Source organism: Clinocottus analis, unplaced genomic scaffold (genome assembly GCF_023055335.1).
Source record: "Clinocottus analis isolate CAN_PGR_092001 unplaced genomic scaffold, fCliAna1.0.p SCAF_10, whole genome shotgun sequence".
NCBI lineage: Eukaryota > Metazoa > Chordata > Actinopteri > Perciformes > Cottidae > Clinocottus > Clinocottus analis.
Window position 1 is genome coordinate 15696724 of NW_027175821.1, and position 25978 is coordinate 15722701.

At 41.5% G+C, this 25978-nt stretch overlaps 1 protein-coding gene across 2 annotated transcripts; it reads right to left on the bottom strand.

Annotated features, from left to right (window-relative positions):
- rab28 (RAB28, member RAS oncogene family) lies at positions 1-25978 on the bottom strand. Of its 2 annotated transcripts, XM_068595371.1 has the most exons (8): positions 25523-25978; positions 21029-21125; positions 18015-18103; positions 16029-16158; positions 4980-5083; positions 4799-4876; positions 1979-2080; positions 1-1302 (listed from the first exon to the last, which is right to left on the bottom strand). In XM_068595371.1, the coding sequence occupies exons 1-7, from the start codon at positions 25595-25597 to the stop codon at positions 1985-1987; spliced, it is 669 nt and encodes a 222-aa protein (XP_068451472.1). In that variant the 5' UTR covers positions 25598-25978; the 3' UTR covers positions 1-1302; positions 1979-1984. The 2 variants fall into 2 exon arrangements, with proteins under 2 accessions (XP_068451472.1, XP_068451473.1); XM_068595372.1 differs by lacking the exon at positions 1979-2080 and having other exon boundaries at positions 25523-25977.

Here is a 25978-nt window from a genome sequence, read left to right on the forward strand (position 1 = left end):
TTTGAAATAGAGCTTTTATTGTACAAATACATATTTTACCGGATATTTCGGTAGGTTGATAACACATTAAATCATGCCAACATGTACTAGCATGTAGAAACTACTTTGACAAAACTGGTTAAACGCACAATATCTCAGTTGTCTAACAATAAACAAACTGCCCAACAGGCTAATAAAATACAGATCCTCGTCCTATGAACCGTTTCATGCATCACAGCCAGTCTTCAAACTTCTGTTCTATAACGGACAGCTGAATAAGGCTTTATGTAGAGAGCTCTAATTAAATGCTGTGCGTTTCAGCTCGACCCTCAGGTACTCCTGAGTCATATTCACCTGCCTTCATCAAACTTTAACAACTCAGCATCTGAACTGTCAAACACAATTATGTAAAGCTTAATTATTTGTAGTCTTTGTGGTATTTTGATAAACATCTAGACAAGTAAATACACTGTTTAATTATTTGTAGAATCTGAAGAATAAAGAATATAAAATGTAAATATTGATTTTAAGATTGTACAATGTCATTATATTTATGTAAAATAACAGTACACAGTTGACGTCACAGCACTTCTAGTGCAAGCCCCTAATTGGCAAATTGAAACAAGAGATTCTGTTCGCTACGTCATTTTCCTAACGCTCAGTCCCCTTCTGTTCAGCCGAGAAGCACCACGGACATAAAAGATCATTTGGATTCGGCTCCCTGTTTAACTTTAAGAACAAATCCACTTTGCAGTGGAAGCGACGGAGTTGGATTCAACAGGTGTAAATAGTGTTGTCTTTAGAAATATACTGCAACATATCTAATCATTAAAACAAATGTCTCTAACAGCATTGGCAGAGGAAAATATACTTATGTAAAAAAATATTTTCGATTACCGTTGTTCACCTTCAAACCACCAGCTTCATACTAAAACATGAATCAAGTCTTTTAAAATATTTTTTGAAGGTGAAGCTCAGAAATAAACTGATAGCTGCGTGTAAACTTAAAAAAAAAAGAAGAAGTGGAGTTCCTGTTTCCTTTCATGTAAACCACCCATGAAATCATTCCTGCTAAATATCCAAACTACATGCAAAGGAAACCACGCAGTCTGTTCTTCATCCCATCCATACAACTGACACACAGGAATACAGAGAACGCACTCTGAACACAATCCTGAAAGACGAATACTGACTGAAGGCAATTTTACATCTTTAAGGGCCGGAGAGGGGTCACTGCAGCACACACATGGAGCTGCGAGGGGGGTTGACTGTCCTGGCCACGGTGTCCTGACTGTAGTTTACGATGTCCGCCTTCACCACACGCTGAAAGGATGCAACGACAGATACAAACATTGAATTAAAAAGATGCAACAACAACACAAACAGATCAAACCATCCCAGTGCTCGACATTAAAAGAATATCACTGTTCAGTGAAGAAAAAAGCTCTTTAACGCCTCCCGAGGCTACAGATAAATTAAGTCCCCAATGTTTTAAAGCTCAACAAAGACTCCTGGAGAGTGGTGAAGTATACCATAGATGAGATTAGCTGTTTATTATCGTGAAAACAAGTCTGCCAAGTATTTGTTTTACTTCATAAACCAACAGTTCAGATAAATCGTTTACAGTACAAGCGATTAAACATATCACCCAAAACGCAAAACTATTACTGTAACATTTAATTTTCAACACAAATCCATGCAGTGATTTGAGACAGTGATCACAATATTTGTGCACCTCTGTTATCATCATAAAGGTGTTTGTCTCTACATTACTCACGATAACAAACACCATAGAGAAACACACATAACTTTGATTCCTGAGACAGTTTCAACTCGATGATGATGTAACAACAGAGGAGCAGGGATTAGGTTCTATTAGTCTGACGGGTTTAACGACTTCTACCTCGACTGTGATATTGTCTACAACTACAAACTGTATATGCTTCTAAGACCTAATCCAGATCTACTGAAATATATCTGCCTAACTGTGAAGACGTACTTCCAGCTATTGAACAGAACATATTTTGCTTCGCTGGTTGTTCTCTTCTCTAATTGGGCCTTCATCCTGTGGGTAGTCCACCAGCTCAGCCTTCACAATCATCTGAGCAGGTTCAACACGTCAGAGGAGAAAAGAAAAGAACACAAACAAGGACAAAGACATGGAGACGAGGATTAGAGTGAGAGGAATGAAGTCCAACGCCATGTAGTGAACACAATGAATAAGAGAGGATGAGGAGAAGGCAATGGAGTGAGAGAACTGAGCAAGAAATGTGAGGAACAGACAAAAAAACATGATGCATGACATGAATGTACACAGAAAGAAGCAGTGTAAATTGTGAAAAAAAATCATCTACAAACCAGAAATATGTTTGGGGATCTCAAAATCAAACTATGAAAGGAATATGAAAAGGAATAAACTTAGAGCGTAGCTCTGACAAACAATTATTCCCATATAATTTGTTATTTATTTTTAATTAATAATAATTAATGATTTCCAAAAGCCCAATGACCAACCATGTCGGTTTATGATACTTTTCTGTTGATCCACTGATCTTTTAATGGATTAATCGCATTGGCACTAAAGTAATTTGTTCCCATTAGATATTATGTAGCTTTCCTATTCCAAGCCATGAAGAAGCTGTATATCAGCAACGACTTTCCTTCCCTTTTAATCATCAGAAACTCCTCATTGGTAAAGTCTAATTTTATATTTACATAATGTATTGCTCTGGGTCTTTCAGGTACTTCATCCCATATATTTTCTGACCAATGTGTGATGTTTTTAACTATTTTGTGGAAATATCTACAACTGGCGGTTTACAGTGCAGCTGTTGAATTCTAGGGATACATAAAGTTGGGCCTTCAAGTTTAAACAATCTTACATTTGATCTTAAGGGTGCAACTGGCTGCTGGACTGCATTACCAGCGAATGACAGACCACATGGCTGAATAGCAGGCCCTGGTTGGCCGTCTGATTAACGAGCTGCCGAAGCCTGGTGTTGCAGTCAATGAGTGATCCGTGGCCTCGCTATCTGATCCAACAGACAGGGGACCATGACGGAGAGGGCTGCCAGGCAGATATAATACTGTCAGAGGTTGTGACCCTCATGTTCAGCTCTCTGATGCTGACAGCTGATAATGAGGCTTTGCGGGCCTCACGGCGAGACCCAGAGCCATGACCTGCTCTAAGTCTCATCTCCACATCCAGGACACAAACCCAGAGTCATTCCTTCACATCTCCAACGTTGTATTATATTTATATATTATATTAAACAGTGGAGTTTAAAATGGACCAAAGTGGAACCAAAACAATGAATTTCTTAGTCAATAAACTAAGACTGAAATATGATTATTTGTATAATGCCAAACATTCTTGTTTAAGCTTCAAAAATGGAGGATGTTGCTATATTTATTAGTTTTTTTTCTAATTTTGAACTGATTATCTTTGGGTTTTGGACCGTTGCTTCGGCATCTCCTTATACTCTGGGAATTTGTGATAAGCCCTTTTTTTTCTTTGTTTCCATTTACATTCAAACAACTAACTGATCAAATTTAATCAAATTGTTGTCAGATTACACAATACAGACCAAACCAGCAGACATTCAGTTTGCATTAAATGACTTAAAAAGGTTTGCAGTTTTTCTGATTTAAAGTCTATAATGCCCTGCTGTCCTAAAGTTTGATATTTATAAAAACATTCATTTTTTTCTGCAATTGAGTCTCTCACACAATCATGAAAATGAAATGCTACCGGCTAATCACTTGTCACACATATGTAGGTATTGTACGCCTGTACACTACAGTTGTACACTTTTTTCCCTTATGAGCTGTGGCCACGCATCAAGTTTATATCTATAAATACATTTGAATCTTCAGGACACTTGACACATGTCTGTCAAGTAATCTTTTCCCATGAAGAGGATATTGGTCCAGCCACTCACACAGCTTGATTAGCATGGATTAAAGCACTTTGCTTTATTGACAGAGCTATTAAGGGAGGGGAGGAAGAATAAACTAGACTGACAGCTCCATTAGTCGATGGTCATTTTCAGTTAGTCAGCGGCCGTGTTGGTGATGGGAGAGGGTCTTGAGAATTTGGTCAATCTGTCCCTTACATGCTCTCCCTTCTCTGGGGGTCCTGACCTCTCTGTAGCCCCCAGGCTCATCAACCACTAGCCAGCCAGTGTGGCTCCAACCAGTCATATCAGACCCAGGATTAATGTTTCTGTGGGAGGTGACCTTGTAAATCCTACAGCTGCCACCATTGGGCACATTGGTCTGGCTGGCAAGCTGAGACCATGTTTTAGCCCAAAACGGTGGGAGATAAACCAAATAAATCAGACAGACTAACCTCCTCACCCTTAAAACGGACTACCTTTAACCTCCGACTTCACGCGTTAATGTGGTCAATGTGGGTCTATTTACAGATGGCCAGTGTCAGTGGCAGGTAGATCATCACAGAAGGCAGACGTAACAAACTCGTGTTTACACAACAAATGGTCCTTTACAGTGTGAGGTGACCTCCGTTGACCTAACACACTCACAGTGACCTCCCTTAAGTTCAGGCATAACATAACACGTAACGTTAGGAGAGAAGAACTCTTAGAAATAAGCAGCTACTTTCACTCATTCGCCGATCAATTATGTATTAAAGAAAATAGTGATCTCTCGACAGTGGCGCGTTAAGTGAAAAGCAGAGAAACAAACGTACATGTTCGGTCCAAGTTAGCAGCAAAAGAAACATTTCAAATGTGGCTGATAATCCGCTGCATAGATGGTGGCATTTGAGAGAAAGACCTTGATGGCAACATGGCCTCACCTGGGACTGCTCCATTTCTGCTTTGTTTAGCTTTACACCAAGAATCTCAGCAGCCACTCTCTGGAAACAAAGGTACACCTGCAGAGAGAGAAAGCGAGACAAACAGGAGAAAGTAAGTGGTATTACAGTAACTCTGTACATCGCATTCTTATTCTGACTTATTGAATCAGCTGGTACTAACCGAGTCCCCCGTCTTGGCCGATACAAACTGACTGACGAGGCTGTTCTCTTGGCAGAAACGCTGGTGTTTGTCAGCCTTCACTGTCCTCATGTGCTCCATGTCGACTGCGGACGAAACACAGCGTGACATGTAAGAAAATATAGATTTATACGGTGGTTACACAGCACTCTCGCAGGGTTAACTGTCACGTATCTGAACATAAACAGAAAAGATAACTGTTTACACTTGAGTTAAGATGGAGGGGGATCTGCCTAGTGTAAAAGAATAGGCACGTGAAAACAAAGCATATTTCAATTGTTATGTTGCTTTCAAACGCAGCTGCTAGTTTTATTTTTTAATTTATGGAGGGGAGTAAATTCAGGGGGGTTGAGTTGTGGAAATGATCAATTCAGTAGCACCGAGCATCACCAGTCCCAGCTGGTACTAAAGCTTGATGTGACGCATTCCTCAGCGTAAGCCTCGTACCCCGAAGCCATGAACCTCTGTTTGACCCGAAACAGACCAACTAGCCCAGCTGTGGAGAAATGTTTAAGATACAATGCATGTATGACCGAAGTCTTCAGGCGACACTCACAGTGAGAGCACAGAGGGAGAAAAGAGTTTGACATATGAGTGTGGCGGCCTTTAAGGTGGGCACACAGGCCCAAGAACTGGGACTGTCACGTTCATGCTGATTTACTGTGAGCACACAATGACAGCGTCTTCCTTTTTAGCTATTGTGATGTGCATTCGACTCCTGTGCAGTGATACCGTGCGCTTTGCTTCTCTCCTTCCTCGCTATGGGGTCATGCTGGGGTCGATGAAGAAGGTCACCTGGGGGTCCCCCCGCTGAAAGCAATAGCTTCGGTCTTTATTTCTGGCTTTGTGCGGCAAGGCGGCCACGCCCGGTATCTGGTGCATACATGTCTATGGTAGCTGGAGGAGGTCAGGCTACTGTACGGTGTTGCATTTCTCTCGTCCCCCCCGAGTTTTGCTCTTTGTGTGAGGTTTCATTGAAGTTGTCAAGGATTTTCCCCGTTCTCATGCCCCTTAGTGTGCGTGTATGTGTGTGTGAGGGAGGGTGGGAGGGGGAGAGGGGTTGAAGCCAGAAGCAGAGAAAGAGAGAGACAGATAACACAGCATGGAAAAAATGTAAACAGTGCACTAATCCTGTATTATTAATATCTCAGTAAGTCGTATGACCCAAAAAAGTTAAGGGCCAACTCGCAGCGGTGAATAAAATACACTTGGAGCGAATCATTTTCAACTAAAACGAATATTACCATCACCATAAGCGACTTATAAACACAAACCTTTCTGGGCAAGGGAAGACACTTTTACCACTACTCAGTGTCCTGGGCAGACTGTCATGTCTCGGCCTGTACATAAACATAGCTGTCTCATAGGCGTCAGCAGGTTATTTATTTCAGTCATTAACAGCGGAGGTACCCTGCATGCTACTAGAAGTAAACACTGCTAATCCTTTGGATCCTGCACACTTGGGAAAGGTTATCAATCATGTGTCACAGTCAGATTAGTCAACATTAACATAGTGGCTCAGGAGCCGAGGAAGGCGTTACTGTAAGTTAAAAGTGTACAAGTGAGTGGCGTTTCTGTATCCTGCCCGTGGACGTGTGCATCAAGGGGAGCGGGATACAGAAGACTAGAAGAGGCAAAGTTTGTGAGGAAAACTTATTTTTGCTTACCCAGCAAAATGGAGGCGCAAACCCTGAAAAGAGGTTATTGTATGTTCAAGAATGCTAAAAAGCATTTGAAATTTAATTTTAAGCACTGAAAGCAGAAGAATTTTCAATTAAAGATTAAGACATTGAGTTGAAATGTTAACTGAAGTGTAAACAATGACAGCATTTTATTTTCTGTTAATTTATTTGATTTTACTTAAAGTTGCGCCACAGATAGTTTAAGTGTGTGCTGTTTAAATAACGGCGAGTCGCTATTGTAAGCAGTGTTGACAGTTGAGCTATCAGTTGAAGTATTTGAGCTGTTGGTTGAAGAGCATAAAAATTAAATGAAGAGTCAGTTGATGTTTAGCGGCTGCAGATTTTGTCCCTCGACACAAGCACATTATTTTTTATCCTCGTCTCGGAATTTGTAGATCTTCAGATTTCCTTTCCCTTCTAAACACGAGGATCTCAGAAAACATAAGCTACATTCCCACAGGGAAAACATTAAAGATCAGATGATAAGAAAGACCCAGAACATCTCTAAATGGACCTTGTGGTGAGATTCCTTTTGTCAACATATTCACATGTATGAGTGTACCAATATGCAGTCCTCAATTTTATGTAGCTCCTTTTAGTCACAAACTAATACTCTTGGTGGGCCCACATTCTCGCACAAAAGATTATTTTCCAGCATGTGGCATCTGTCTGTGTAAAAAGAACACAAGACTAATCCCCCGTTTTAGTGTTTTGCTCCATTTGTCTCCCTAATGTACCCATTTCTACTTATCAGGTCAAAACAATCTTCCTGCGATGATCTGGTTTCCCTCCGTTTCTGTCAAACTGTACATCAGCGTAACAATCCATAGGAAGTGACTGCAAAAATGAAATAAACTGTTTAGTCCTCTGAGCGCATAGAGAGATAGTGGAAGGGATCATCACTCGCCAAGAGCGATGGCCCTCCCTCCCTCTGGTCACCATCAGTGTTTATTTAAAAGGTCTGCCTGTCGTTGCGGGGAATTACAAGACAACAGTTGGAGATTAATATCTGGCAGATGAATTAGGCTTTTACCGTAAATAACAGGTTTGTTATTGTGGTGACCTATTACATAAATGAGAACAAAACCAAATGAGGAGAAAATATGGATGTTTCTTTCCACAAGTTAGTGTCTGTGGGGATGTCAGCTTAGCTCCTTCATGGAAAGAATCTGCTCACTGGCAAACCTGACTATCCTGAAACCAGACAGACTTGGATGGAGTCACTAAAAGCTTGAATGTTGTAACATGGTTGGACTTGGGGTGGATGGATCGGCCCAGAAACCAATCCTGTTGCTATATTACCTTCTCTGAACAAGTTACACATCCTCCCTTTTAATGGGAAAGTTCACACCAGAACCAAAAAGGTTACTGGTAGATTCACTCTATTGCCATTCTGATTGACGCAGTAACAGGCCAAATGTGGTCCATGTGAGAACTCAAGGATGGGGTTTTTTCTTTACATTTCACTTACATACACTGCAAAGGCAAAACAATAAGCTAATAGCTCTATGTTGGCTAACCATCTTGAAATCCTACACTACACTGTGTGATCCTCGGTGGGCTTTTTAAAACCACGCTGTGATAACAGAGACACCTACTTACTGTTCTACCAAGTCAGCTGCTGGGGACCAATTGGAACAGTTTACCCAGCGAGCAACAGCCACAGAGTAAGCTTGACATAACACAGTTAATTGCCGACAGCCTCATTTTAAACTAAACAGCAAGTGTGTGTGTGTGTGTGTGTGTGTGTGTGTGTGTGTGTGTGTGTGTGTGTGTGTGTGTGTGTGTGTGTGTGTGTGTGTGTGTGTGTGTGTGTGTGTGCGTGTGTGTGTGTGTGTGTGTGTGTGTTGTCAGAGACTTAGGGCTCTGAGGGGTCATATCACATTAAGTGAAAGTTACAGGGTTGTGCCTAATCAACCCCAGGGGAGAACCTATTGCTTCCAACATTACCTCACACTGTGTCTTTAAGACCCTGTTAAGAAGGGTTGCCTCAGCTTCCCCTCGATGACGATCATGAAACAATTTCGACTGCATAGTGAGGGCAGGAATTATCAAACCAGATCCAACTCCTAATGCAAACTATGGGCTTTGAATGGGACTTTATTTGTCACCTTCAAAGTCAAATAACATAAGAACCGTGTCTAAACATACGTGCTGAAGAGTTCTGGTTTACCGACATGAATTGTGCATCACCACAATGTCCACTTGCATCTCTGCAAACATACTCGAAAGTTCATCTGGCGATCATTATCTCTCTTGCAGATCACGAGGAATAATCTACTATCCATCCCTAATGGACATTTGTGCTTTCTGCAATACAGCAGTCTGCACATTTTGCAGAATTGTTATATATCTGGCTGTTTTCAAGACTATTTTATATTCCATGTCACAGTTTTTACTTGTCGTGTCTACTCTCAGATCATTCCAGTCATCACATTATCTGTTACCTGCATTTATTGTACGATCTTGGCCAAAGTCTTCCTCACAAAAGAACCTGAGCAAGAAGTTATTGCATTAATGTGTCTTGACAGCTGGATTATGAATACAACTATTCTGCCTTGACAGTGTATTTAAAAATGTTTGTATAATAATAGTTTATTTAGTTTGTTAACTCCTCCATTATTAGTGCACTGCTCCCCCTTAAGGCAACCAACTCTTTATCTGCATCAACACCACCCTTGCATTGCCCCTGAGCTGAAGGTGTATGCGTCCTCATGCCTGTGCTGGTAAAGCACAATATACAAACTAAAAACTGCACAATGACGCGTAAATCAAAACAATGCTCACAAGGTAACTTTGAGGTTCAAGTCACCCACATTGTAGTGAAGCATTCAGTGCAAAAACGCTGTGCAACACAACACAATTATGTGTACGGTGAGTAAATTGTCTCACAACCAACCTAAACTTGAAAACCTGAAAAAGAAATGCTAAAAAAAAGAATTGTTTTACATTTAAAAAAAAGCCAAAATTGCAAGAGTTTGAAAAAGCAGCTGAATAATTTCCCCCTAAAATCTGATAGCCAACTGGAAAGGTTAATTGCATGTGACATTTTATTTCCCCTTAAATGTTCTGTTACAAGATACGGGAAAACCTTTACTACATTAGAAAGTCAAAAAAAGCAAAATGAATCATTCTGGGTGATGTTTGATTAAATTAGACATTGATTTAACTTTCACAACAAGTGGCTAGTAAAAAGAAATGACAAGTGGAATTTATTTGGGGCATTTAAACCTTGGGTCCAACTGGTTTACATGACAAGCTCATAAAAACTGTTTGGAGATATGAAGGGCGTGATAAGTCTGTACGTATTAAACATGCACACCATAATGTAAATGTAAACAATAACTACTTTTCCCCCCCAAAAAAGTGCTGGCTGGTTCCCAGTTTCTTTTTATTGTCATAAAGTACCATAGTGTCACACGAAAAGTGGTGTTATTGTTACTCTTGAGACACTATGCAGTCATTGAGAACTCAAGTAACCTTTGCACATTTCGTTAGACCTGAACAGTGTCGATTTTTTAAATTAAAATAGGCAATGTTTATTTTCTGAAGACTGGAAGAAGTATCTGAGACCAAAAATTATTTTTAATACATTTGGTTCAAACAGATTGTGACAATTGAGGAAATCATAAAGGATTAAATTATAATTCCTGCAAAGGTACATTTCCATAATATATCGTCAAGTAGCCAATCCTATACTGCTATTAATGACGTTTCCATTATATAACTAGATCTATAAGAATCCATATCGTGGTGGAATAATTAGAGATGAATATCAGTATATTACTATATTTGAGCTAATAATATTATCATGACTTTTCTGGGTGAAGACAGACAGATGAAGTGCTGTTAGTAGCCTGGTGTTGTGGAGGTGAGCGGGGCCCGTGCAGGAGTCCTCGTGGGACTCCTGACAGAGACAGAACGCTCTTTGTGCTGCGGCGCCCCTGCCCCGGTGGCCTGAAACGGGCCGGGACCGTCGGGGGACTCGCTTTCCACTAGGTCAGAAGTGTTCTGTCGACAGCTCATTGATCACAGCTCATCTTGTCATTTGATCGTTCTTCATGAAACAACGTGCAGACTCTCACACACATGCATCCACACTTTAAAACATAATCAGATACTCCACAGCGGCTAGTAAAACAATGTGGTCTTCCTCTTCGGTCAGGGGATGTAAAACAGAGTGTGTCCAGCGGTAGCTCCACAGGCAAGGGAGAGAGCTGGAGTGCCGGGCTGTCACTGCTACAGTAAAACATGGGGCCGAGGGCCTCGCAGCACTGGGTTAACGGGCTCACAGGACTCGTGAAAAGCGAGCAAAAAGGCCCAGCTCAGAGCTGACCACACAAGACGCTGCCCTAGGTTTCACTGGCCATGTTCTCCGAGCTCTCCTGTCGCTGTTAAACTAAGTGGACTTTTATGGGCGAGCAATAATACATGCCTCTGTGAGCCGGCAGTATAACTATGAGCTATAATAATTATACGAAGCACGGGTGGGGGCTTCATAATTGTACACATCGCATCACTGTGTGTCTATTCATAATTATGAAGTCTTCCTCTGAGCAGTGATGCGTTGGACTGGCCTACATTTTCAACTTCCAGCCACAGCAGTGAACTGTGACATGGAAAGTGCTTTCTGCTCACGACTGCCTGAGCAAACATCAAACAAGTTAAAAACCTGTGGCAGGAGAGGGGTCCAAAGACGGTGATATAATATTCCACGAAAAAAAGTTGATTTAGCACAAAAAAAGAAGAGGGAAAACTGTTTTGATTTTTCAGATAGATTTACAAGATATGCCTGCAGATCCAGATCAATCGCTTATTTACCCAACCCTGTGTCAGCAAGGCCCCTTCCAGGAATTCCTCCATATCAATGTTGTGAAGCAGAGAAATAAAGTAAAGCTTGAGCGTGATGAGGGTTCCAGGCTGCACTCAGGTCAGGTGGCTAAGCTGTGCTGTGCAACTCAAATGGCCCGTGACTTGCCACACAAGAAGGTATGCAAAGACTGATCATCTACTGCATGTGCAACAATATTTGCTTTATGGATGGCTAAAATGAATGAGAACTTTCCATGTTTCGACAGGCATGAGAATCAAGAGAGATGAGTGCGGGGACCAGAGCTGGGTCAAAAAGTTTTTACAATTAAATTTTAGCATTTAGTTCATTTAGCAAGAAGCACAAGGTTGACACTCATTGCATTGCTGTGTGTGGGACAGACCACCTATCAGCCAGCTGAGTAGATTTAAACATTACTCTAAAAATTATTTCTTGATCACTGTTGGACAAACGTCTCAGCATCTACGTTTGATGATTTTACACCGACTTATCAGCCCTTAGAGTAATACAGCTGTAATTCTTCATTCATCCCTTCTCATCCTTGTAAGCTGAATCTCTATTTCCCATCTTTTCCAGACTCAGTGCGGTTACTGAGTAAATTTGATACACATGTCTGTTCTGACCCTTTACCTTTCATGAAATGTGAAGAGAAACAGGAAACACTGGATTTGGTGTAAACTGTAAACATTCCAGATCTTTACCGAAGCGTACACCATGCTTTACTGGGTATATATTGTATATATAATGTTTTACAGTGTCCAACCTGTGGTCGAGCTACCCACAGTGCAAAACAGACACTGCTGACGTGTTCATCCTTTCTATCTGGGGAGGGGTGAGGGTGCAGAGTAAGAGCACTGGGCTTTTGTCCCACCACATGTCTATTGTGGCTAAACCTTTCCCTTGGGGGCAATTAGGACCTTTTAGTTTGTTGTAAGAGGACCTAAGTACGAGTGGGTTGAGCCAGGAAAAACATTTTTGAGCTAAACCAAAAACAGAAGCGCATTGAGCTCCTCTGCACTCCTGGACTTCTGAGCATCTCTCTATTAAGAAATGTGCAGGCCTGCACTGAACAGACAGGAACTGTGGCAGCTTTACAGGGGCAGGGAGGTGACGGGGGTGAGAGAGCTGGGGAGGGGGAAGGCTTCAACTCCACCGAGGCCCTGCCAAGATGGCAAACAACTCAAGACCAACAATGTTGGTGGCAAGGACATGCTTCACGAGAATCGAGAGTTAGGGGAGATCCATGTTTTACTTTACCTTTCACGTGGCTGGATGGAAAACTGGGGAGAGTGAAGTGTGACGGGTAAAGGTATGTGGTGAGATCTGCCATAGCTTGCAGAAAGCAAACAAGCATGTTGTTTAACACAACAGTGACCTGGAGCCAATGAAAAGACATTACTGTAAGCAAAGGCAGCTACAGCAGAAGTGTTAGTCTACACATGTGAGAGATAAGCGTTAAGAGTAGGTCTAAGTGTGTGATTGAAAGAGTTAATGTTTGCACAAGGATGAAAATGAATGAGCAAGTGTGTTTGAGAGATGGCGCAAGATAGGGAGAAAGAAAGGGGGTGAATAAACAAAGCAGAAGAGAAAGGCAGGTAAGACATAAATGAGTGTACAAATACAAGAACAAATTCTCTTCATGCGGGAACCTTATCTCCATGCAGAAGGGAACGTTTCCCATTGCAGGCCTGAGTGGATCGGCAGTGAACAGTGTTAGAACCTCTAAGCAAAAAGTCATGAGTGATGAGGAGGGGTTAAGAGAACTGAACCCATTTAAGTCACCCAAATAAGGGCTGTACAATCCCATGATGGATGCTCTGGAGTTCCTGAGGGAGAGAGCGCTAGCAATGGGAAGGGTGATGGGTGGGGAGCGAGCAGGGGTCCTGCGATCCCCACTTAATAAAAACAAATTAGTTTGATAAACGACACAGACTTAATGTCCACAAAGAAATATGTGCACTAATATTGAGCAGTAACATAAGCCATGTTAAAATGCTGATGGTCCCATTCAATGATAATATCTGGACATTACAACACAAAAAGATGCAAAATATGGATCAAGACTGCTAAAAGTGCCATGTATTTTGTGTCAGACAATCTCTGATCTAAAAAGGTAAACAGTCCAAATGCAGCTGTTGTTAGGTAAAGAGCAAAATAATGTATTGTTTGGAGGCCTTTCAAAACACACGCCACTTATTGGTCTACTAAAAATGAAACACTTGAGTGGTGGAATAGATGACTGCGCAACAAGCCAACATTTCTCTTGAGAGGTTCCTGTGTACCATACGGTGTTACACCGGGCTGCGCTGCAATAAACAGTTATAGTATGTTTAGACAGACCAAGAGCTTAGCATTCTTCCATTACCCGTGTGTTCTCAGTAACTCCACAAGTGTGTCACTTTACACAAGTGCGTGTTTCTCTGCGAGTGTCTGTACGCGCGTGTGCATGCACTTGCACAAATAATTGTGTGCGTGTATGTGTACCCTCAATAAAACATTTCATTGGCTTCCTCTCTGAATTGTTACAAGTGGTGCCATTATTTAACACAAGGCTGTGGGCAGCGTGCAGAGGGCATGGGGGTGCTGCGTAGTGGCGCTTAACAAGCACACTTAACCCCAGCCGGCCATGCTAAGCCGAAGAAAGGAAAGGCTGTTCCCCGGCAGTGACATGGCACAGGAGGGCAGTCAGGCCAGGCTGAGGAGAGGAGGGGACAGCATCATTAATGAACCAGTCTGGTCCATATAGGCTCATTTACCGTACACTCGGTAAAGAAGACAGTGTTCAGATTAAACTAGAAGGCAGGCATCGGGTATAACTCAGGACATGTAAACTCAATGTATACGGTAGCACATGTACTGTTAATAAACCAAACAAAGTCACATTTGATTATAGCCTGCATGTTGACTTATGGTAAAAAAGAACACTTAAAATTTACAGGTTTTTTATTACAAGAGAAAAACTTTCAGCTGCTCTAAAGTAAGTACTACTGCACACATGACATCTACAGCCAGTTTTCACCTTAAGTTTATCTAACTGGAAACACTAAAAATCTCCCCTAAGACAAGCCCTCACAGAGACATAAATCTGTGTTTTTATAAGCTCCTTGTTATGTCTGTACTTCTATTTTGGTTGTCACAAACATGTTGCCTCACTCAGTCCAACATCATGGGAACCATTTAAGAGAACTCTAAACTCTGCTCCCGAAAGAATGCTGTGTATTCATGTTCAGCTTATTGTTTGTGTGTGCCAAGTATTCATTTTGGATAAAATGCGCCGGCACTTAAAAAGGTTAAAAGCTGGTCACCAAAAAAAAAAAAAGGATGAAGACACAGAAAAAGTAATACAAAAAATGTAGGTGTGGACATTTCAAGCTAGATAGCGAGACTAACTCCCTTCAAGCTCCCTGAAAAAAAAAAAGAGTCCATGCGAGGGTTCAGGGATTCATAAAGTCTCACAAGGTAATTGATTGCTCCTCGCGGGGCAATCTGTGTGGGATTTTGTTTTTCTTTTTTTCAGCCTGTAGGAACAGAAAAAACACACATGGGCCATTCTCAGCAATAGAGCCATTAGGGGGAGAATGACTGTGCGAGTGTGGGGGTGAGGAGCCTGACAGCGGGATGAACACTACTTAAATATTACAGTACACACACTCACCCATACACCCAAAACCTAGCCTAAATACAGAGGCGCCCACCGTTAAAGCCGGGGCATTAGGAGATGCAACGGACGTGAAGACAAGAGAATCTGCTCGAGACAGGCGAATTAAACCGTGAACTATGGTCCCCGTTGAGTAACATTAGCGAGGGCTTCCTGTGTGCAGGCACCACTCTGTTGACCGTTCATCATCGCCCGGGAAGGTGGACAGTCACCATTACACACACACACGCTGACGCCTCACTTTACAATAACACGGCGGCAGCCATGACTCCACATCTGTCAAGGGGATGTTTAAAAAGAGTCATCATTATTACTCTTTATTTTGGAGGTGGGTGGATGGGCGCAGGCTGATAGGAAGAGACCCGTCTGGTTAACGTCGAGTTCCTTTCCTTAACCAACGACTCGGGACAGGAGCGCAGGCTTGGGCTGGGGGGGGGACAAACGGGTACTGACTGGGAGGGGAAGGTGGGGTTCAGATAAGCGGTGCCCTAGGTCCATTGGCCCGGGGATCCTAAATCATCGTCAGTCACTCCCCAGAGTTCACAAACATCAGCATTCCCATCGCTCCAAAACCTCACCCTCTTATCAACTGTCTTATCACACCGATCAGTTATCTGGTGCTCTAACAAACACGTCTGCTACCTTCAAACACTCACTCCTCCACACACAAAAACGCAAAACAAAAAAATGGGTCAGGGTGAAACAAATCGAGAAGAAACAAAAATGAATATAAGAGAACTCCAAATTTAGAATTTTATAAAAGATTCACAACACAACTAAGTTTTTTCAAAGTTCTGTAATGCTTCTTTTGTGCTGAAAAACAAGGGGTGTGTTTGTGTGGTATTGTATGTGTTTCTCACTTTTATTCCCAATCAGAGAGACAACCGGCTGGATATCAGCTTCCTCGTTGGCCTTCTTCACCATGCTGAACCAATCCTCCAGATTCTCAAAGCTCTGGTAGTTGGTGATATCGTACACCAGGAGGACCCCCTGAATTTGGAAAAACATACAAGAATAACAGTCATCAGACGTTGATTTGAGCCGATACCCAGTCCATTTCCTGTATGTGAGTACACAGCTTTTCTCATATTCATTCATTTTGACTTAAATAATATTGCGAGAGCAAGGGAACAGTAGGTGGCACTGCATCTCTTCCTAGACTACTGGACGGATTCAAATACAAGGGGACACACATAATCTGAGGTAGGTCCAGTATTGTTGTTATGATCTAGGTAAGGACATTGGTGTATGTTGTTTGTACATTACCAGAACATAGTTTTGTAAGAATGCAGTGCAGAAGAGAGTTGAGGTTTGGTTATCTGCTGTCTGAGCTAATGAATGAAGGCTGACTGCCTAAAGACATTCTCCTTCACCCTATGTAATCCTCAACACTGTATTCACTGCAGAAACACGCGTTCAACAACACCAGACCCATGTTTGAGCAAACACTGAGGCCAGAGGGAGCTGTTTACATAGACATAAATTAATCAGAGAGTAAACAGAGATACAAGAGCTGTTGGCATAAATCAAGACAACAATCACACAGTTAAACTATCTGCTATCACTGCTCAAAATGTCTGGGGTTGGAAATTAAAAGTAAGCCACGGTAAATGTCTCTACTTATACTGCATGATGCAACACGACTGAAGGGGAGTCTGTTGCTTTATGTTCGGTGGACACGCACTGTCACAACACACAAGGTGTGTGACGACAGCTCAGGCCTCTGACAATTACTGCGAGTCGCTCCGAACAGCCATGATTGATTACAGGACGCACAGTGCTGAACAATAGGTGTGGAGGTTCCACACAGCGCTCACGAGAAACTCAGCAAAGTGTCGTAACGTGGTAGTGGGGTACGACATTTAGCTTGTGAAGAAAAGAGACAGTGAAAGGGAGTGCTGCTGACATAATTAATAAGCAGTGCTCAATATTTGGGGACAATTTAAAGCAAAAAACATTTTCTATTTTAAAGGCTAAAGTAGATTCACAAGACTGAAAATAATTTGAGACTTATGTCGATCTTCTCTAGACAACCATGATAGAAATATGCTTTCACCATATAGCTGGTATATAGTGGCACATTTCCAAAACAGGGTAATTTAAAGGACGGAGACATCCTGCAGGTGACAGATAGCACTCGTCTACAGCAACACGGCGGCCTGTGGACGCTGATGTTGCAGACACATGTAGAACCAGTATGCACCGACACAAATGTTTGCATAGAGCTCGGCAGTCTTTTTAATCAACGCATTGTTCAGTTTCCCATAAGACAAGCATCAATTGAAAGTAAATGGATCAGTTAGGAGATTATTTTTCCGACACTCCTTGATGTATGAGATGATTACAACTAAATACTTGGCATTACTTTGAAGAATTTCAGTTTAAATAAAAAATAAAAGCATGTTTAGGAAAGTAGTTTTTTAAATAGTTGTAGATCTTTGTTCAGTCTGACACAAAACATCTCACAGTAACTGATTTTTAAAGCTCTATCAACCTTCTATGCTCACTGTGAATAATGACTTATTGTGATTTAGCTGCAGAGGTAGTGGCCGGCTCTGAGTGAAGCTGCCCGTCGGGCCGGAAATAATAAGCCTGAGCAGAGTTACCAAGATGAGAAACTAATTACTCCTGTGCCCCCCCGTTTGTCACAATCATCTACAGCGGTCGATTTGTAAATTTACACATTTATTATCCTTTGTAATAATACTGGAGCCCAAGACAGTTTGGCTTTTTGCTTCATGTAGCAGGAATAAAGGCAGAAGAGATAGGATTGTGTGTGTGTGTGTGTGTGTGTGTGTGTGTGTGTGTGTGTGTGTGTGTGTGTGTGTGTGTGTGTGTGTCCTTACATGAGCTCCGTATACATATTTATCCAGCATTTTCCCGCCTAAGGTTTGTCCTCCGATGTCCCACACCTGCAGTGTCACGTTCAAGTTGCCTACAGAGGAGAGAAGAGAAAAACAGCTGACATTTAACTGCCAAGTAGGCATAGATGTTTCAGAATAAAGAGTCAAAATCATTTTGCCAAGTTTTTTGTAAACCTAATAATGTTGCAACTTGTGAGTTTCTTTTCTGGATATGTTTTCCCTTTTTAATCATGAACGTATTTGTTTTAACGAAGCTCATAATCCAGAAGAAATAACGAGTCAGCTGTAACAGGAGCCTGTATTTTGGGTGAGCAATTTCTACAGTAAAAGTACAAGTTGTTGATATACATAATGGAAACAATAAATCAGCAATTAATCTTTTATGCTAAGCGCTCTTGCCTGGCAGGTTACGCACACCTCAAATCCAAGAATATTCGGTCCAGATATTGAAGGGGATGAAAAGGTACGTCTACACTATAATTCAAACATTCTCAATACCATGGAAGAAAAAATTGTGACCTCTTTTTTAGCCTGGGAAGAGCTGCTTGCTTGTTGCCATATCCTGCCAAGTTGGGGAAGTGAGAAGAATTATGTGCTGTTAAAGAAAATAGCAATAATTAAACACAAAATGAGAGGAAAAGAAGACTCCTGTCCTTATGCCTATGGAAAGAAAAAGAAGGATTGAATAAGAGAGAGAGAGAGAGAGAGAGAGAGAGAGAGAGAGAGAGAGAGAGAGAGAGAGAGAGAGAGAGAGAGAGAGAGAGAGAGAGAGAGAGAGAGAGAGAGAGAACGCGCGACAGGCACAAAAACCAAATCCAAATAAATATTTTCTTCCTCTGGAAAATGAAAGGGATAGTTGAAAAAAAAGAGGAGAAGGGAGGACCAGACAGCGAGGAGTTTATGTTGGTGTGATGAGGGCTCGGCGCTGGGCTGGAGCGGCGATGGGGAGCAGAGCGTACACTGTGGACACGGCTGGGCGACTCAACCCCTTCATGAGTCCCCTTTTTAAAGCGAGGGAAGGAAACGCTGAGGTTCACAGTCACTACATCTAGACTATACAGTGTCAATGTAAAGCTACATTGAGGAGTGCAATGAATAACGCTCCCTTGGTGTTATAAAGAGCCATCCCCACCCATCCACCAGGCCGGGACACGAGCTTTATTTATGTTTCAAAGATTCACGCTGACTCAACAGATATGACATTTTTCTGCTTATACATTGCAAGAAGTAGAAACTGCGATAAAGAGCCCAATAGATGAAACTTAAACTATTAAGGTCATAAAAAGAGGAGTGAAAGGGGCCTACTAACAGTTTGAACAGTTTTTTTCTTTGTATGCCTGAAAGAGGCGCAGACAAAGCAGCGTCAGAAAGTTTGAGTAGAATTTATCAAGCAAACTTCACCTCCAGTCAATTCTCTTCACCGCCTGTACCTCATTGGTTTGGCAGAGACATCTGGAAGAGGTATTGTTATAAAAAGCACACACAGAGGAGGCTGTTGTGTGCCAGTCGGCCTCGCCTCACCTCTCCCCGCGTTGGAAAAATGTACATTAAGTTTGACAAGCTGGGCCTTCATGGTGAGAGGGGCCAACACTGGCTATAGGCTACTCTCCCCCCTGCTGCAAAAGACCCTTACAGCTCCATAGAGACCCGCAGAGCCGCACAACCTCTCCAATACAAGGCGGGGTGGGGGTCCTAACGAAGTTTGGGACCACCCAGCTCGCAGAGCCACCCTCCTCTTCATCAGCTCATCAACACCCAATTCCCCAGAAAATGGGCCATTTAACAACTCCGGTGTTGGACCCGGTGTTGTTGCTGCCCCAGTGATACAGACGTATGTACACACTATGTTTCAACAAAGGTTACAGTACAGTGATTATTTCAGGAAAGAAACTTACTGGAAAGAGAAGTCAGACGATTAACAGCATTTGTCCGAGTTCGCATTAAGAAGTTTTGAGCCCAGCCTGAGCTTATGGTTGGCTCTTTTCATACTGACTGCACCAGGGCATTTTTGGGGGTTTAGTTCTCCTAAGTCTCATAAGCTGAAACTGACACAAAATCAAAATAGAATCCTTCAGCCAACTCACAAATCAGCATAACTTTTACTTTTAGCACTTAATTTGCCCTCGCTTAATGTTGTTTTATTAGTAATGAAAGAATGGAGCCACTTTGCAGATTTCTGGAGCTTAGGCCTTGGCAGAGTTTTAGAAATGCCATTTAAAATGCAGAAAATCCCCATTTCACATGGTAGGAAGTAAAAATGGAGTGCTTTCGTCTAAATATAGCGTCAGTCAATAAACATATATTTTACAGATCTAAGGGGGATACAGAGTGTGGCTTTATTTCTGAGGGTTTAACATAAACAAACAAGAACATGAATGTTTTATGTGGTGCAGGACAAAGATCAGTTGAACTTGGGGATCAGCGATATGGATATAAAATGTTAATGTATTTACTCTGTACGGTGCCCACAGAATTATGAGCAAGGCTCACCCAGTTGGACATAATCTGTCCATTGGCCTTGTGGAGTCAGAAAAAAGTGTTCTGTTTGCTCTGGAGAGAAGAGCTTTCAGAGTGAATAAGCCTGAGAAGTGGCAGACACTCTACAATGAAAAGCTACCAGAAAAGACACATTCAGCTCCTGAGTTAACCTGAAGAACAAACTGTGCTTGCAAATGGTAGGACAAGAAAATATGAGCAGTGCCAGAAAATGTGTAAAATAAAAATATGAAAGAAAGTGATGGTGTAACAACAGGCCTCTGTGCTGAACTTTTAATTAATATTCTGAAACAATTTACAAACACACATCTTGAGGTCGAAATGAGATTATACGAGACAACAGTTAAGTCAGTCCAACTACAATCCTTCCAAATGCTTATTATATTATTATTATAATAATTGAATTAACAAGTCTGCTTTACCGTGCTTGTGCAACACGCGTGTCCGTGCTGAGACTCTAAACAAGCCGGTGCTCCCAAAAGATTATGAAGGTGTCTCACCTGGAAGGCTTATTCTCTTCAGAAAGAAATCCAGGCCGATGGTTTGTTTGTACTGCTTCCCAAAGGCCTCCTGTGCAAACCGGGTGGCGAGTGATGTCTGAAACGGAGAGACAAAGCGAGCGACACGGTGATCGAGTGCCAGAGCTCCTCCGCAGCGATCAACCGGACTGAAAATATGTCATTTAAAGCAGTTAAGTGTTTTTAAAAGAAAATGCTTTAAGGATAAAAGAAGTTCAGTGCATAATAAGCAATATTCACATACGCATGACATACAAACCAAGTCAAAATCACAGCATGGCTCAGGGCAAAAAGCAAGATGCTGCGAAACTCCGTCCAGAGAAAATATACAGTATATTAAAGAACTTCTTGAAAAAGTAATATTTCGGTGGTGAGCAGTAGTAGAAAAACTTTGATTTCATTTACACTGACTAAATGCCAAAGTAAGCTTTTTACCATATTCCATTTTATATTTCTAAAAATACAAGGGTATAACTTATCATATCACAACATATCCACAATAGAGTGGAGTCATAATTCTTCAGTGACCTGACGTCGGACCTACAGGTCGTTCATTTCATTATTGCAAATCCATTTTAAGCACCTTCAAGAAAGTTGTGAATGACTAAAAGGTACGCTGATGTAACTGTCTGCCTCCTCCCTGCCGGCTCACTACTCAGCAACGGTTGTGACAGTGAAAATCAACGGGAATTACAAAAACAGGTGTCGGAGTATGTCATGTCTACAGACTGCAGACCTAATAATTGCCACAAATTATAAAACCTCCATCACTGTCACTATTGTGTTTGAGGAAGGGGGAAAAAATAGCATGTTAGGGGCTCTCCTGAAATCCATGGGAATTCATAGTGCAGACTTGACATGCCAAGTTAAATTCATTTTGATGGATGAGGATAGGAAAAAAATGAAGTGCTGAATGTCTATTAGCTATCTTTAGAGCAGTGTGCTTACATAAACACAACAGAGAAGTGAAGCAATGTGATTCCCTGAGTGTTCATGTGGCAGCAAATGCATTTTAATGTGGTACTTGTCACTCACTGAGGGTTAGTGGATTTAAAAGTAAATTCTTTCTTTCAACCCACTCAGCTTTCACTTGAGTCTACGTCCTTATCTAGTTCCATTCAGGCTCAGAAGATTTAGGTTTGGGCAAATAATGTCTCAAATAAGACCGGACTTCTTTCAAATTACTCCAGGGAAGACACAATCGAGTATAAGTAGAAAAAGCCTTTTCAGGGTTCACCCCAATCTTCCTCAAGTAAATGTGAATCTCGTTTTCTTTATGACAGTCCTGATTCCTGATTGTGGATGCCGCCTTAATGTTTATTCAAGTTTGGATTTTGAAATGAAATATTTTAATTTAAACCTTTGAAATGTGTAATCGTATCCTTAGCCAGTGATGTTCTGGATTATTATTTAATTGGAGATAGGTTTTATTCAACTAAAAAATCACTAACCTACAGACCTTTTTTTATCTCAGCCTGCTGAGTATGCCACAGGATCAAGAGTGACTGAAAAATTACTAGAGGTGACTGACGCAACAAGGAGAAAATCGTCCATTTAAGTAGCCCAAACAATCACTGACAACACAGGAATAACAAGTTTGGACAGCAAAAATGTATTCCACATGCTGGCGTTGGCCTAGTCGGCCATTTGTCTTGGCATTCCAGTAGCTTGGCTCTCGTCCTTCAACGTAGTCCTTTTTTTCCAACCTACAATTCGAATTAACCAGCAAATGTGAAAGCTGGCGTAATCCTGACACTCCAACAGAGAACAGCACAGGGTCACCAATGATACCAATGCCGGGAAATGGGGGAAGTTTCCTGAAACAAGAAACTGGGAGAGTAGGGAAAAAAAGATGGCAAACTGACTATGTCCATGTGATGCAACTCAGCTGAGAGATGCAGTGCATTTTTGCAGCATTGCATCAAAACTGGCTCTTCATTCTGCTTAAACAGTCAAGACAGATGTAAATGTTGGTATTTTGAGGAAGGGTTTGACTGTAAATGCCATTCATATGAAGCAGAATGCCTTAATGTAGATGATCTGCGTTCTTTTTTAGAGAGCAAATATTCAGAAAAACTCAGTGGATCCTAACTCCGGTTAAAACACAGACCAGTGTGTGAATTAGGCCCAGCACCTTACGAGCCTGGCTCAATGAGAGACTCCGTATTTTAAAACATCGTGCCCAGGTTGACAAGCCTTCCCACATCTCCCTGTATTTCTGAATGGACAACCAACCACAAGCAAAAATACCACCAAAACTGCTGTCCAAGAAAAACTGATCCAATTGCAATTTGCTCAGCAAATTGACATTAATAAGGGGGGAAACGGCATTCAAGATGTCAGTCAGTGGTGCCTACTCAAAATGGGGGGCAGGGCTGCCGTTTTCTGCCCAAAACAGACAAGCAGGTAAGTCATTCAGACAGTGACGAGCTGACACCTGGCAGCAGTGGGAGGAGGGTTATTAATGTAGCGTATCTACTGGGAACTGAGTTGTGTGTGTTCTCTGCCCCCCCCCAAAAAAAGAAAATGTCTACTCTCCAGAATGAGAACATTCATTTTTCTCATTGGGTCTCACCATTACTGCTACATTCATTTTCTTTCTCCCAGAGGGAAAGTGAGATTAGTTACGAAAGGGGATGTGTAGCTGAAAAGCACTTGACGTCCCTGCCTGACATTCATACTGATTCATACGAGGATTCAAGATGCAGTGAAGAAGACACATAATCTGTGACTATGTTCAATAGCACACGCAACATGGATTAAAGACGGGGCAGACTTAATAGGTTTAGAACAACGGATTTGTGCCAGACTTAAACCCATAATGATGTCTTTGAAACAGAATCAAAACCACACGTGTCCATCAACTTTGTAAAACAGAAGTTTTTTTTAACAGAAGAAATCGAGAAAGAAAAGTGTGCATTTTAATTTTGCCTGGGAGCAGTTCTTGCACTGCATGACTTGTATGTCTAGTAACATCTAACATGTATCTTTACTTCAGCATGTAGTCATTATTTGATTAGATTTAATGCAAATTTCCCCTCTTTGGGACAAATAAAGGATTATCTTATCTTAATACTGGGTTACTTAAGTTGCTATGTTCAGTCCAAAATCATAATTTGAAAAGACATTCCTTCATATCCATTATTTAGTGTTTACATATTTTTTCTATTCAGTAATCTCACCTATTTGTAACCAATCCACAACCTGAGATCAGTAAGAATGGGCAACCTCAGAAAAACTAATTATGTTGTGTTTAATGCTAGTCTTTTTGATTAAACCATCACAACAATTCTGTATGGAGTTAAAAATAATATTGTTATCTAAAGATGTGCTAATATCATGAAAAAACTGTGTTACATTCTGTTATCTTACGGAAAGAAATAAAGTTAGACCATAAAACTTGTATAGTAGCAGGTTTGTGAGCCACTTTTAACATCTGTACTAAGTGAAATGCAACTTTCCAGCTGAAATCGTATGAACCTCCATCCACCTATGGACACATATGGACTTGTTGTTCTCATAATCTTTTTTCTCGAGTCTGGATGTCTCCTCCTGTAGGTTACACCTGAAATGAACTGTTGGATTACAAGCGGTCGACTACAAGGGTAGTCCTTCACACAATTAGTCCCATCAATGTTTTATGCACACTTAGAATAATATGTAATTGTTAACTGACCATTTTCACAAAAGGCTGTATCATTACTCTTCAATTTCTTACAATATGAGCTGACAAAAATACTGGCAGCTTGTCTTAGCCTGTCTTTTGTGCTATTATCAAGTGTTATATTATTCTATATAAGGTATCCAATGCTAATGAGTAACTGTTTAAGCAAAAGTACATTGCTGAGGCAGATGTTAAGTTGGAAACAATTCAGTAATTTATGTATGTTGAACTGTTGATAGTGATAAACTTCTAGTACTAAAAGGGACAATGTACTATCAAATGTATTTAACATTGCACATCAACAGTATTTAGATGCATCGACAATTATCTCAAGAGCACAAATAAACAAATTGACGTTGTCCTCTCGTAACATTTCACTAGATATCATTTGTGTGCACTTAATTCGTGACTTTCTAGTGAAGTCAGAGCATTAGCGTTAATGTTTGGCATTTCATTTTAACTCACATTGTAACGTTACATACAACGTATACTTCGTGTTGTTCAGGTTTGCATGTCTACAACATAAAGACTGTGGCGTAAGAAAGAACTCAAACTGTGATTTGATCATGTCGCATTATGTTTGTTATAGAGGCTGATTTATACTCGGGTTAGCCTCGGATGTTGTTAGCTTTAAGCTAGCTCTGCTACATTAGCGTCGGTCGCCATGGTGACCGGGGGAGACGAAGCAGCGTCAGGATGCGCGATGTAAACAGCAGTTGTGCTTCAATCGTCTGTTTAATTAATTCAGAACCTAAGAACGTGTGTGTCTGTGTGCGCGTGTGTGTACAGTACTCATTGTGCGACGGGCTCACCTTTCCACACGCACCGTCTCCAAGCACTACAATTTTAAGCTGCCTGTCCTGGCTGTCCTCCTCCGAGTCCGACATGACGCTCCGACTGTGTCAGAGCTGGAAAAAAACCCGAGACCACCAAAAAGAAAGAAAGAAAGTCACGGGTTGGCTAAATGTAGTTGTCTGGCTAATCACAAATGGATTAAATGAGCGTTGAGAGCAGTGGGCCAGCAACAGACGCCATTTTGACTCTAACGTAACGCCGCCGCTCTGCTCGGCTTGATCCACTCAGACGCGAACACGGCTCCCGAGTTCCCTTCCCGGTTTAAGCGAAAGGAAACGGGGACCGAATAACAATGCAGAGGTCACTCTCAAGTTTACAAATATTGTCAGTATCGCTGCGAAGCCCTTTAGCGCTAACGGGACAACGTTCAGAACCGGAAACCCATTTCACCGGCAGCGTGGTTGCGTCCTGTG